This window comes from Pyrgilauda ruficollis, unplaced genomic scaffold (assembly GCF_017590135.1).
Source record: "Pyrgilauda ruficollis isolate IOZ18807 unplaced genomic scaffold, ASM1759013v1 scaffold49, whole genome shotgun sequence".
Classification (NCBI taxonomy): Eukaryota; Metazoa; Chordata; class Aves; order Passeriformes; family Passeridae; genus Pyrgilauda; species Pyrgilauda ruficollis.
This window is the reverse complement of record NW_024526488.1, coordinates 4,028,426-4,040,904: the sequence shown is the minus strand read 5'-3', so window position 1 is coordinate 4,040,904 and position 12,479 is coordinate 4,028,426. Positions and strand designations below refer to the sequence as shown.

General features: G+C 43.3%; 1 protein-coding gene across 1 annotated transcript in view; it reads right to left on the bottom strand.

Annotated features, from left to right (window-relative positions):
• RGL1 (ral guanine nucleotide dissociation stimulator like 1) overlaps window positions 1-12,479 on the bottom strand; it is a 52,845-nt gene that overhangs the window by 13,618 nt on the left and 26,748 nt on the right. The window contains exons 5-7 of the mRNA XM_041479616.1: window positions 4,872-5,056; window positions 1,689-1,813; window positions 786-1,001 (exon numbers count right to left, since the gene is read on the bottom strand). Coding sequence (XP_041335550.1) covers window positions 786-1,001; window positions 1,689-1,813; window positions 4,872-5,056 — 526 coding nt within the window. The remainder of the gene's footprint in view (window positions 1-785; window positions 1,002-1,688; window positions 1,814-4,871; window positions 5,057-12,479) is intronic.

Here is a 12,479-nt window from a genome sequence, read left to right as displayed (position 1 = left end):
GATAAAAACCAGCAGATGTAAGTGCCACAGGAGAGGTCCAAGACCTTCCCCATACCAGCTTCCTGAACCATGCAGTAGCCAGAGCTCAGGTGCCAGGACTGAATGCTGCCTCTGGAAGCACAGAAGATGCCAAGGTTGGAAAGCCTCTGGCTTCAGCTTTTTCTGACTGGTCTGTACAGCTCAAGAAGAATCCATGGGATTCTTAGGAGTCAACACACATCCACATGGAAGTGCCTGAAATGGTCTCCTCCAGAGAGGTCTCATTTATTGCCAGCTGCCCAGTGCTCCAAGGGGAATTAGGAAGGCTGCAGTAAAATATTTAATCCTAGGAAATTAGCAAACTAGAGGTATGTCAAGCAGGCATGGAAAAACCCCCTTCTTGCAAAGATTAGGAAAAACATGATAAAAACATGGAATCTGCTACAAGATCCTCCTGGAAGCTCTGCTGAGGCACATGGAGGACAGGGGGTGACTCCACATGCTGGGGAAGTCCTTCCTGCCCACAATGGAGTGATTCCAGCAGTGGACAAGGGAAGAGCTACTGATATCAGCTAGCTGGAGTTCTCCAAAGCTTTGGCATGGCCAAGTATCAACCCCATTTCCACGGTGGGGAAGAACTGAGGAGAGGAAGGGCAATATTCATTTGGCATCACAAAAAAACCCAGTTAAAAATAGAAAGAATTAGAGCTAAGATGGCCTGGGACCAATGTGCACAATCCCTTTCTCCCAATTCCTTCACTCCAAGGCACCCATCCAAAAAACATTAAACAGAATAAATGCTTTACATGTGCAATATGAATCCACTTCTCAATGATCTTGGCTCTCTGCTGGATTTTGAGCTCCCTGGTGCCCAGGATAGTGCTGATGACACATTTGGTGACTGCATTGAACTGAGTGATGGTGGCTCTAACAGTTGGAGCCAGGTTCTTGTTTTCCTTCTTATCCCTTTGAGACCAGATGGATCCCAAACAGTGGTAGGGCACAACTCTTCTGAAGAGCATCTAGAGAGAAACAGAGGTGTGGTAAGCCAGCAGCTTCCTCCTAAATCTCTTTTATTCACAAGCAGAAATACAGGTTTAGGGAATAAATTTGACCTAAATCTAATATGGTACTTAAAGGTAAATATTGATTCTCTCTTAGTTTAAAATATCCTTTGGCATACTCTTTATAGGCTTGATGCCCCAAAAGGACTGCCAGCTAAACAATATTGGGAAAATAAGGGACACCTTTATATCAGCTGCATAACCAAGATAAATTTTTTTAATATAATGATATTTATAAGGGAATTGATACAGACAAAGCAAAATCTGAGCATTACAGTCCAGAGTATCTAGACATCTTCAAGCCAGGTAGCATTACAATTACAATGTGCTACTCCTCAGTGCCAGTATCTTTTGAAAAAGAGGCTACACATAAAAAACAAAAGAAACAAAAGAAACAAATAAACAAACAAACAAGCAACCAAAAAAAAAAAACCAAAAAAACCACCAATCAAAAAACCCTTCAAAATGACAGAAGAGAAAAGCTTAATGACTGAAACATCTGGGATAAACACAGAGCTGTGTTCTATGTCCCATCAGCAGTTCTGTTCTGGAACCCTACACTTAAAGCAATGTAACTTAAAAAAAAAAAAAAAGTCTTATTTTATAAAGTTATATTGTATGTATTATATGCAATACTCTACACACCACATCCATGTATGTCAACTGTTCTGCCACAACGTGGTCCTGAAAAGAGGAGAATTCTTCTGGATTGCTGATCTCCATGTCCTCTCCATCAAGCAGGTCAGTGGAGGAAGTGCTACAAAACCCATCTGGCCAGGATGGAAAACAACACTCAGGGAATTTATACAGCAAACAATGAATCAAAGCAGGTGTTTGTTTTGCAACATCACTGTACTACAGCAGAATGCCCCAAGGGCCCTGCCTGATGTAATGGCCCCACTGTGCTACTGGAGTGAGAAAAATGACCAGAAGATTAAACTGGCAAAGAAAAGGTGGAATAAAAAGAAAGAGAGAGAACAAATCTTAGCAGAGAAGTGGCCTGACCCATTTGCTAACTATTCTTCTAAAAGAAAAAGCATCACCACCACCCCAACAAAAAATTCCTTTCTGACATTGCCCAGTTTGTTTTTCAGTATTTACAATCTGAAAAAAAAAAAATCAAACTACAAAGGCATGAGGCTGCAGTTACACCCCCAACATACTGCATTAGGAATGCTCTTCAACCCAGAAATAAAAGAAGATACCAGATTTCCTGGCACCCTTTGTGGCTACATGGGCTATACTGAAGAGAGTTTATTCCAGCAACCTTCACCTTTTCTCTCAGGGAGTTTTTCCCAGGAAATGGAATACAGTGAGCAGCTACAATATCCTGCTAAATGGTTCTTCTAAATCTGCACTGGGCAGCAGAGAGGAGGTGAGAGAGCAGAACTGTTCTCACTGAGGGACCTGAGCCAGTGCAGAAAGGAAAGGGTTCCACAGCTGCTGCCATGTCACCTTTTGCCTCCCAGAAGTTGGGAACAAAAAATTCAAACACCAAGAAATATGCCCTTGTTTCCCATGGTAGAGGAGGAAGAAACAGAAACTCCCTGAAAATAAATCCTTATTCCTTTTACTGTAAGGCAACAGTAACTCCATAAGGAGGGAGAAAAAAATAGGGACTTGTTGAAGACTAACAACCAAAGTACTGAGTTTACTACTGGTGAGACTTCATTTACAAAAACAAAGAGTGTTATGCAAGACTTCATACCCAGTTAAGGCAGAGCATTAAAGCAACAGCAGATAATGTGATAGAGAATCATTGTTTTTCAAAATACTTCATTGTTCCTTCCTTCAGTAATTAACAGAACATAATCACCAATGTAAATTGCTACAGTTTTGATGTAACAAGTTGTGTCTACAAGCTGATTTCCATCTGTACATTTGAATTGCACAATTTATTGGCAGAACTCAGTGGGGTAAATGGAGACCTCTGTTCTAGCACTACTTTTCTGTGGCTGTTTTGCAACAATTTGAATAATTAAATGGACTTGGACTGGATTGCTACAAGAATCTCACTCCTTTTAGCTTTGCAAAACCTCCTTTTCCTTCTGGCTCTTGAAATTTAACTGAAAATCCTCACCACTGAGCTGCAGCCCTACCCAAAACCTCACAGCATGCTTAAAACGAGGTCCTGAAGCACAGTGTAAATTTTCCTTTTCTTTTTTCACCCCTCTTTTTCTCCTTCACAGATGTGTAAGCAGTCTTTTCCCTACTCTCCAACAAGCTGGAATCCCCTTGAACTCAAGTATCTCATCATCTTAGGACCCCTCTGATCCACTCAGCCCTCTCCAAGTCTGACTGCCTCTTGGCTGCACTGAGAGCAAGCACGTGCCCCTGCTGACCCTGCAACCTCTGCCTCTCCTTGTTTTGCTTGCTCAACCTGCAAGAATTGAGGCCAGAAGCAGCTTTTATCTTCCTGTCTGGTACTGCAATCTAATCTACTGGCATGGCTGATGGCAGCACAGAACAGAGGTTTGATTACCCAAATCAAGCTGTAGAGCCCAAATTTCAAAATTCAGAACCCAGCAGGAATGCTTTGGGACAGTAATTATCAACAAAGATAGCAGAAAATATATCAGGAAATTTGAAAGAAAATGTACAATGATGGAACTCTGATGAAAGTAAGGCAATCCTAAAACTTTTTTTGCAAATCCCACAGCTTAATTTCATTGCCCTCTTATTTTACTCTAATAAGCAGCCTCTATTCTGCCACAACTTAGAAAATGTTATCATTCCTATTGGCTCACCTATGACTCAAAAAAGAATGCTTTCAGCTGTCACTTGAGGAAACAAATACAGAAGCAGGGCTGCTGGGAGCTTCTGTTCACTCTGAAGAACAGATGAACCCAAATACAGTTCTCATGAGTTTTCTTTGTTTGACCTGGGGGAACCCAACCCAGGAAACATAAGCATGAGCAACATCTGAGCTATTCTGTTCCCTTACCTGTGCTCAGTAAAGGCCTGGGCTCTGGGCATTCCTCTTTTTTCTGTCCATGACTGACTTATTTTGGCATGTCACAGTATTATGCATTGACATGGTATTTCTGGAGCATCCGGCAGACGTGACTTTTATGGAATGAAAGTGGGGTTTTTTTCTGGCATTTCCTTTATCATTTATGGCATGAATTATTCCCTCTCACCTCTCTACCAAAGCTGGAAGCTGATTCCAGTTCTCATTCACACCCTATGTGAGCTCTCCCCAGGAAGTTTTCTGACCAGGATACGGGGATGTGTCACGTTTGTGTGACTACAGTTCACTATTGTTCCAGCAGACTGTGACCCCCAGTAACGTAAGATTTTCCTCTGTCCTTGGATACCAGCAGCCAGCCACTCCAATAGGAAATAACACCCACAGGCACTTCCTTAGACAAGATGGTAACTAGGAAGAAAAGCTACAGGACAAAGCTTGTGAGTCAAGCTGTATTTTGTCACAGCTCTGAACTCTGTTTTATGTTTGTTTGGGGTTTTTTTTGGGGGGGAGGTTAAGTGAGAAGCCCAGCTAGAGAGCAGCTGTGTGTTTTAACTCAGTGACATGGGAAGTGTGCTGACAATTAACCAGTTGGCTGCTGCAGCAATCTCAAAGCTTTGGCTAAATATTAGAGAAGTGTTGGATTTCCCAAGCCCCCTCAGGATGAACAGACATAGGCACCTCACACTGTAACACTATTTCATCCCTCACACAGAGGTTGGGTTTCCTTTTAAAAAACAAGACAAAGGTCACTGGTGAGCCTCACAATATTATTGATAAGCACGAGAGGTGGTGAAATGTACTGCACATAAATCCCTGGGGCACCTTACAGTCTGGGAGAGAAGGGAATGGTAACTCACCAACAGCTTCTACTTCTTGGTTCTGAAACTGCTTCAAGAGGTTCTGCACCCTACTCTCCATGTCAGAATTGGGCATATTGTTCTTCAGATAATCCAGCAACTTCAGCAAACACATGTAGTCAGGGGGCTCCCTGAAATCCTCCGAGCACTGATCGAGCCAGGCCCGTAAGACTGATGCTACTTCACTGCAAGTAAACAGAGAGAACACACTGTTTGCATCCAGATGGAACTGCGTGTACCTGTACCCACCAGAACAACAAACACATGAGACATTCCCAGCCCACCTGAGGTATCTGTGCTGAGCCGTACCACAGACATGTTTAACAACCACCACAAAGTACACACACCAAGAGCACAACAGAATTTCTTCATTCCGTCTCGGGCCACTGGGATAAGCTCAAGGTTTGCTCCATAACCACTCCCTGGGATGTTGCGGGAAAAGAGCAGAGAGGAAACAAGGTATTCATGGCTCCTTCCCAGTGGAAATGCTAAATCAAATGCTTCCTCTGGGGCTTTTCACCAGCTGCAGAGTCTGGGGACCATACTGGAGCTGCATATCCCTACACACCATGTTCCTCCTTATCTACAGCCTTGGTACAAAGCCTGCCTGCTCATGAAACTGTGCCTTTCATGGAGAGAAAGGAGAAAATCCCAAAGCTAACCCCCACAGGCACACACAGTGAGTGGGATTGCCTCATCTGGGAGGAGAAAACCCTTGCTGCAGCACCAGCCTGCCTGTGCCAAAGCCAGCCTGGAGTGCCAAGAGAGCTGAGCCTAGGAGACACAGTGGTCCTGCTGATCTCAGTGACTGAAATGCATCAGAAGGGTCTTGACTTCACCTTCAGCACAAACCAAGGAGGGGCTGTCGAATTACAGCAGGCAAAAAGGGCGCCCTGCTCATGCTGGCAGAGCAGGACAAGGATGCTAAGGAGCTGTAGGACCACTGGATCTTGTTCAGGGAAGTTATCCCAGACTTTGTTAGTACATGCAGCTAAAAGAACACCAACCCATGGCCAATCCTTCTGCAGAGTGAGGGGGATGAGGGGAAAGCAGAGCTGATGACTCAGCGTGGTTTCCACCCTGCCTGAAGCGGGGAAGTGGGGGAAGTGATCTGTTTGTTTGCTTTTCCTGATTTATGTAGGTGTTCATCCACGCCCATCTATTCGATTGGTACTTAGATACTGCACAGTATATGTTTGTGGGAATGCCCTTATATCCTACATTTGCAGGGATTTATCATAATTTCAACTTGATTTTGTAAGAAAATAAGACAATTTAAGCTATGGTTTTCCAGAAATAATTTGTAATGTTTTTGACAGTTTTCAACTCAATGTAGCAAAAAGAGAAAATTAGTAAAAAAAAAAACCACTTTTCTTAAAACTTTAAGCTCCTTATTTCAGAATAAAAGGCACAATAAACACCTAAACTTCCTGAGAAAAAGGCCCTGAACTTTCCATGTCTCCATAACCATTCCTGTATCTCTAGTCTCTTCCAGCACAGGAAACTCTCCATTGGAGCTGTGTACAAATACTGGCACATTCCTGCTGCAAGCTGGGAAACCATAGCAGTCTGGTTAACTCAGCTGCTCAGCAGCATCCAAAATCAACCAATAGCTAAGAATGAGAAAAGAGAGTTTCTCCCACTCTTTGTGTCTCATCTGAATTGTGCAGGTTTTCCTCAAAACTCAATTAGCTTTTAATACCAGACAGATTTCACATAACTTGCATCCATTTAAGTATGTTTTTCTTTCCCTTCTTGTTCTGATAATGCTAAATTTTCAGTTAAAGTATTTGGAAATCTGTTGGTAACATTCTTTGATTAGGCTTACTGACAGGAGAAATGCTGGAATTACAATTTCAGAGCTACTAAAAGTATTTACAATCTAAAATGAACAAGCAAACACGTTCTGGATTTCAGGTTCCATTGCAAGCTGTGGCACAGCCAACAGTGCCAGACCAGCTCCACATCCCAAGGCCAGGAAACACCACAAGAGGTACATGTTCCCAGTGATGCTCCCAGACTCTCCCACCACCCTCCCAGTTTCAGCTGTTCTCTCCAGCCCCACACACACCCAGAGTGCTGTCACAGAGCACAAACAGTCACAACCACCACTGTCCTATGCCCACAGCACTTTCCTCTCATTCCCCCACAGGCAGGGAACACCGTGCCTCACTCCATGCCCAGATGTGCATTTCCTCCTGCTCTGTGCTCCTTTTCCCCACCCACATCACAAACCATCACCCCCCTGCTCCCAAACCCAGCTAGGTATTCTATTCCTACAACCATTGGCCAATGCAGCCATGATTTGGAAGGAGGAGCCTGTCCCCAGGGCAAGTTTTTGTGCTAATATTGTTCACTCTCTACACTAAGTTCAGTTTCCAGAGGCTTGGTTGGTGGCCACTTTCTTAAGCTGAACAATAAACAGAGTTTATTGAGTTTAAGACAGATACAGTCTCCCAGAGCAGGGTGAAGAGTTCACAGCTGTTACAGACACTGAATTTGCCAGCAAAATCATTTCAGTCAAGAGGGGAAATAGGAAAGAGAGAAGAGGTACACCGTGCCCTAGTGATCTGCTGCCCAGCTGTTCTACTGGAGTGCCAGGGAATAATGCAGCTTTCCAGAAATGGGCTGGACACTTGCCCATATCTTGCAGTAGCTTTATATTTGCTGCCCTTGCACAGAAACTCTCCATACTCGACAGACTCAGACAGGAACAGGGGCCTTCCAAGAGCTCAGACAGGAAAGAAACACTACTGACCACATTTTTCATGGGTTGATTATGAGTTATAAATTCTTCTTTTCCTGCCTATACAAAAACCCCCAATGCTTAACTCCTGTGCTGCTGGCCACAGACTCCAGGCTCTGCTAAGCAATGCTTTCAAGTTTCACATCTATCAGAAAGCCTTCTAATTTCCACACCAGCTCTGACTGGAGCCCATCTCTGAAGGTTTCAGCCTCCAAAAGTCACCTACACAAGTAGGTGGAGAAGTGTATCTGAGCCTGTTGTTCACAAACTGGGACCAAGAACTCACCCACCCCCTCTGCCCATGAGCTGCACAGAAGGTGACAGCAGCTCCAGGTCTAACAGCTCTGTCAGCTCAGCAGGGCACAGTGGAGGTGGGAAATGAGACCTTTCCACCACATGGGAATTCTCCACGGCCTTGTCTCTACTGGGAAGACAGCTCTAACAGTCCTGATAGGATCTGATAGGAATTAAAGACAGCATTTCACAGAATCACAGAATTGACTAGGTTGGAAACTATCTTTGAAATCATCAAGTCCAACCTATGACCTAACACCTCCCCATCACCTAAACCATGGCCCTGAGTGCCACATCCAGTCTTTTTTAAACACCACCAGGGACAGTGACTCCACCACCTCCCTGGGCAGACAATTCCAGAGCCCAAAGAATTTTTTTCCTAATCCCTAACCTGAACTTCCCCTGGCATAGCTTAAGACTCTGTCCTCTGGTTCTGTCAGTGGTTACATGGGAGAAGAGACTGACCCCTACCTGACTACAGCCACCTTTCAGGAGATTGTAGAGAGTGGTAAGGTCACCCTGAGTCTCTTTTTTTTCCAGGCTGAACACCCCCAGCTCCCTCAGTTGTTCCTCACAGGGTTTGTGTTCCCAGCCCCTCACCCCTCATTGCCTCCTCTGGATGTGTTTGAGCATCTCAACGTCCTTCCCAAACGGAGGGCCCAGAACTGGACACAGCACTCCAGGTGTGGCCTCACCAGTGCTGAGTACAGGGGAAGGATGATTTCCCTGCTCCTGCTGGCTGTGCTATTCCCGATCCAGGCCAGGTCCATTGGCCTTCTTGGCCACCAGGGCACACTGCTGGCTCATGTTCAGGTGGCTGTTGACCAGTACCCCCAGGTCCCTTTCTGCCTGGGCACTGTCCAGCCACTCTGTCCCCAGCCTGTAGCGCTGCAGGGGCTTGTTGTGGCCCAACTGCAGGACTTGGCACTTGGTCTTGTTAAACCTCAATTTCTGACCAAAAAGGCAAAAGTAGTGTTTTCTTCCTACCACAATTATTTCTAAAGAATGAGAAGAGAAGCTCAACACTTAAGGAGAATAAGGGGAACCTCAGTTGAAAAAGAGGTTAAATGATTAATTTCTTATGAAAGTCTGTAAGAATGTGCACTAAACTAGCTATAATTTGCCAGATGCATACTTAAGTCCATCAAGAAAATACTCATTACAGATGGCTATTCCCTCTCCTCCACTGTCCAGGCATTAACTCTCAGGCTTGCTCACAGAGACTAAATTAAGTCACCCCTATTTTCTCAATTTTGCTTGTTAAATCAGAGGTAAAATGTAAGTAAATCACAAGAAAAGCCTACCCCAAGGGTGACTTCTCACACCCATTTTGTTTATAAATACCATCCTGATGACCTCCGCAAATGATCAGCTCTGTCTGATTTGAAAAAACCTTTTTCAATAACATATGGGAGACTTTTGCTGGGACACATGTGAAGCTGCTACAGGAGGAAGTCTGCTTGCTGTTATTTGTTTTAACTGAGATGCCAATCATTATTTTTCTTTCTAATTATTCTTTTCTGCTTGGTTCTGGTTGTTTTCATAACTCTCCCACACTTGCACTGCCCTGTGTTTGACTCTGCTTCTCATGCAACCACACTGGTTTCTGATGTTGCTTGAGCTTAATTTGCTTTACTGGAATGAATGATTGCTGCTCTCCCAGATGCATCTTAACTGCTCCCCACCATGGACTTCCCAGGCATCAGAAGCTTCCAGTCAAATTTTCTTCCATTTGTCTCACATTCCTTGGGTGTCTGTTGTCCTGGAGTACAACTGGTGTCTATGGTGCAGGAGAACAGTGTTTCAGGCCATTTTACTTCTGCAGTGCTGTAACTGTGCACACTGTTTTCCAGTGGGGCCGTTTGGTTCAGAAGGAACCAAAAGACACAGGGTTTTGGTCAGGAAGATCTCAATGCACAAAAAGCCATGGGAGAATGTTTGCTTCACTATGTGTTTTCAAGATGAAAACTCCAAATGCTGTGGTACTACATTGAAGGTTTTGGGTATTTGCTATTTTAATGAAAAAGAGGAGAGGTGAACATGCAAGACATGCCATGTAGTCACTGGATAATGCCTTAATTTTCTCTGTTTGAACTATTTCCCCCAAATGCTGTGGAACGAAACAAGGTTTCAGTTTAGCTTCAAGGTGCTTTGTCTGTGGTTTTCAATTGTGCCACATTCCAAGTTTTAATAACAAATAAATTCCACATTTTGATAATAAAGCGGATGCAACTGTGAGCTGACATTCAGACAAGCAAAAAAGTCCCAAGTATTTTGATTTATTTCTGTGGCCTGTCATCCATCTGAGGGAAAGCACCACCAATGAACTCCAAACCAGAAAACCAAAGCCAGTAACAGAAGGAAACCACAGCCTTGTAGTTCAAGAGGAGGCTTGAAATAACTTTTTGCTGTTACTCAAGGATTCAAAAGCCACGGCAGCACTAATGTTAGACCTCTGGAAAACAAACAAACAAATAATCATGGTCCAAGTCCACAGACCAACATGCCTTCTTCCTTCGTTTGCTTTTCATGAGGTGACATGTACCAAACAACACATTTGAACTACACAACCTCATTTAAAAGGCAAGAACACAACTGGATTAACATAGAAATTTTATTAACCCCTCTTTAATTCTTAATGCAATTCATCATGCTGATAATTCATTTGTGTTTAATGTATATATGGTTTTATTCTGAACTGTCACACACCTTGGTGTGTTACACATTTTTTTGAATGTGAACAGAAGTCCTAAGCTAAAAACCACGCAGAGAACACAGAAGACTCCAAACACAACAACAACATACAATGAGGAGGGAAGTCTGCCACCCCTTGACACAAAAACATGCCGTATGAGACACAGAACAAGGCAATCTTGTTGATATGATAACATGAAGAACAAAAAAATTACTTATAGGAGGTAGAGGGTCAAACAAGCTACTCCTTTCAACTCTCTTATCAGACAAATAAGAGACACAGCATCACATTTCTGGAAACACAGACTCAAGTCCATCTAACTCAGACGTTTAGCTGGAATATATGACCTTTTCTGGATGCATTCTTCTGTTACTTGTGATCATGAACTGAGTGAAAGTAGTGAGAAGTGTGGAAAGCAAGTTACTGAACCTGAAAAGCTAAGGTGGGTCCTGACAGTGAATGAAAAAGGCAGGTTGTTTGAAGCTTACAGAATTTTTCATGGTTTTGATGACTTTACTCACAGCTCTAAGATCTAAGGTATTTTGAAAAGTACAGTACCTGTGTTTAAACCACATATTAGTCAGATCCCTGTTGAAAAAACCAATTTTTTGACCACTCCAGCAGCCCAAGAAATGATAGTAAAGACGTTCAAGTGAAGAGGAGAAAATCCCCTTGGCAGAAGGGGTCCTAGGAGGGCATGTTTCTGAACACAGAAGCGATCTCGGGTCATAACAGCTACACATCACTGCAGCAGTCTGGAATCAGCAGGATCTGGGAACAGGAGGGCAGGCTTAAAGCTCCCACAAGTCCCTCTAACAAGGCTGTGCCACAAATGGGCTCAAGCCCTGCTTTAGGATCTGAATACTGAAGCAGTTACATAAACACCCTGTGGAATATTCACATAATTTTTTAAAAAATACATCATATACATCAGGCATTCTCCTCAAAATACATCACATCACCTGTGGGCTTACAGTGCACCACAGAGGACAATGTTCCTTCCACACATACCCTCAATTTTTACTCCCCCTCCTTCTTTCAGGCTCCATGAGGTACTTAAGGAGTCATAAACTCTCATTCTTGTTGTTCTTAATTTCTGCAGCATTTTTTTGTGTCAAACCAGTGGAAATGCTTTAAATTGCATCCCACTTCTAATGGCACAACTGGCTTTTTAAAGCCTCTGAGCTGCCACAACAGGAGTCTGATGAATGCAGAAGGTCTCTGGCCACAGACCACAGGCTTCCCCATGAGATATTTTTCCTCTGAGAAATACAGAGTTAATGGCAAGAAATAACAAGGCTCTACTGCTGATTCCTCCTATTTCTCCAAGTCATACAAAACCAAGAGCACAATTATATCATGTTTCTGTTCTATGAGAAAAGAGGGCAAATGCAATTATATTGGAATTATCCCAGACAAGAGAAAACCTGAACTACCAGAAGTACACGTTTCACAACAGGACTACAAAGCCAAACACTTTCCAGATACCACTAATCATACCTAAGAGACAAGTAGCCAGAGCAACTGAAAGCAATGGAAATTTTTAAGGAAGCAAAGCGAATTCATATCCATATGGGATCTGTTTAAACATGTATATATACCTGACAAATAACTTTTTGACTTCATTGCTGAACTTTTTATAGACACTGGTTTGAGTAAAGATATCAAATTCACATATAAAAGGTATCTTATGAAGGCCAAAGGATCAAAATCAGCTGTTCTGAGCTACATTGATGAAAAATATGTCAGACAATTCACCAGAAGTTGAGCTACCACAGGAACAGGACCACAGCCTTTATCCATTTGTCCATCCCTCGCCATGCAGAGTTATGTGCCAAGAGGGAAGAAAGCACAGATGCAGCAGGAAGCAACT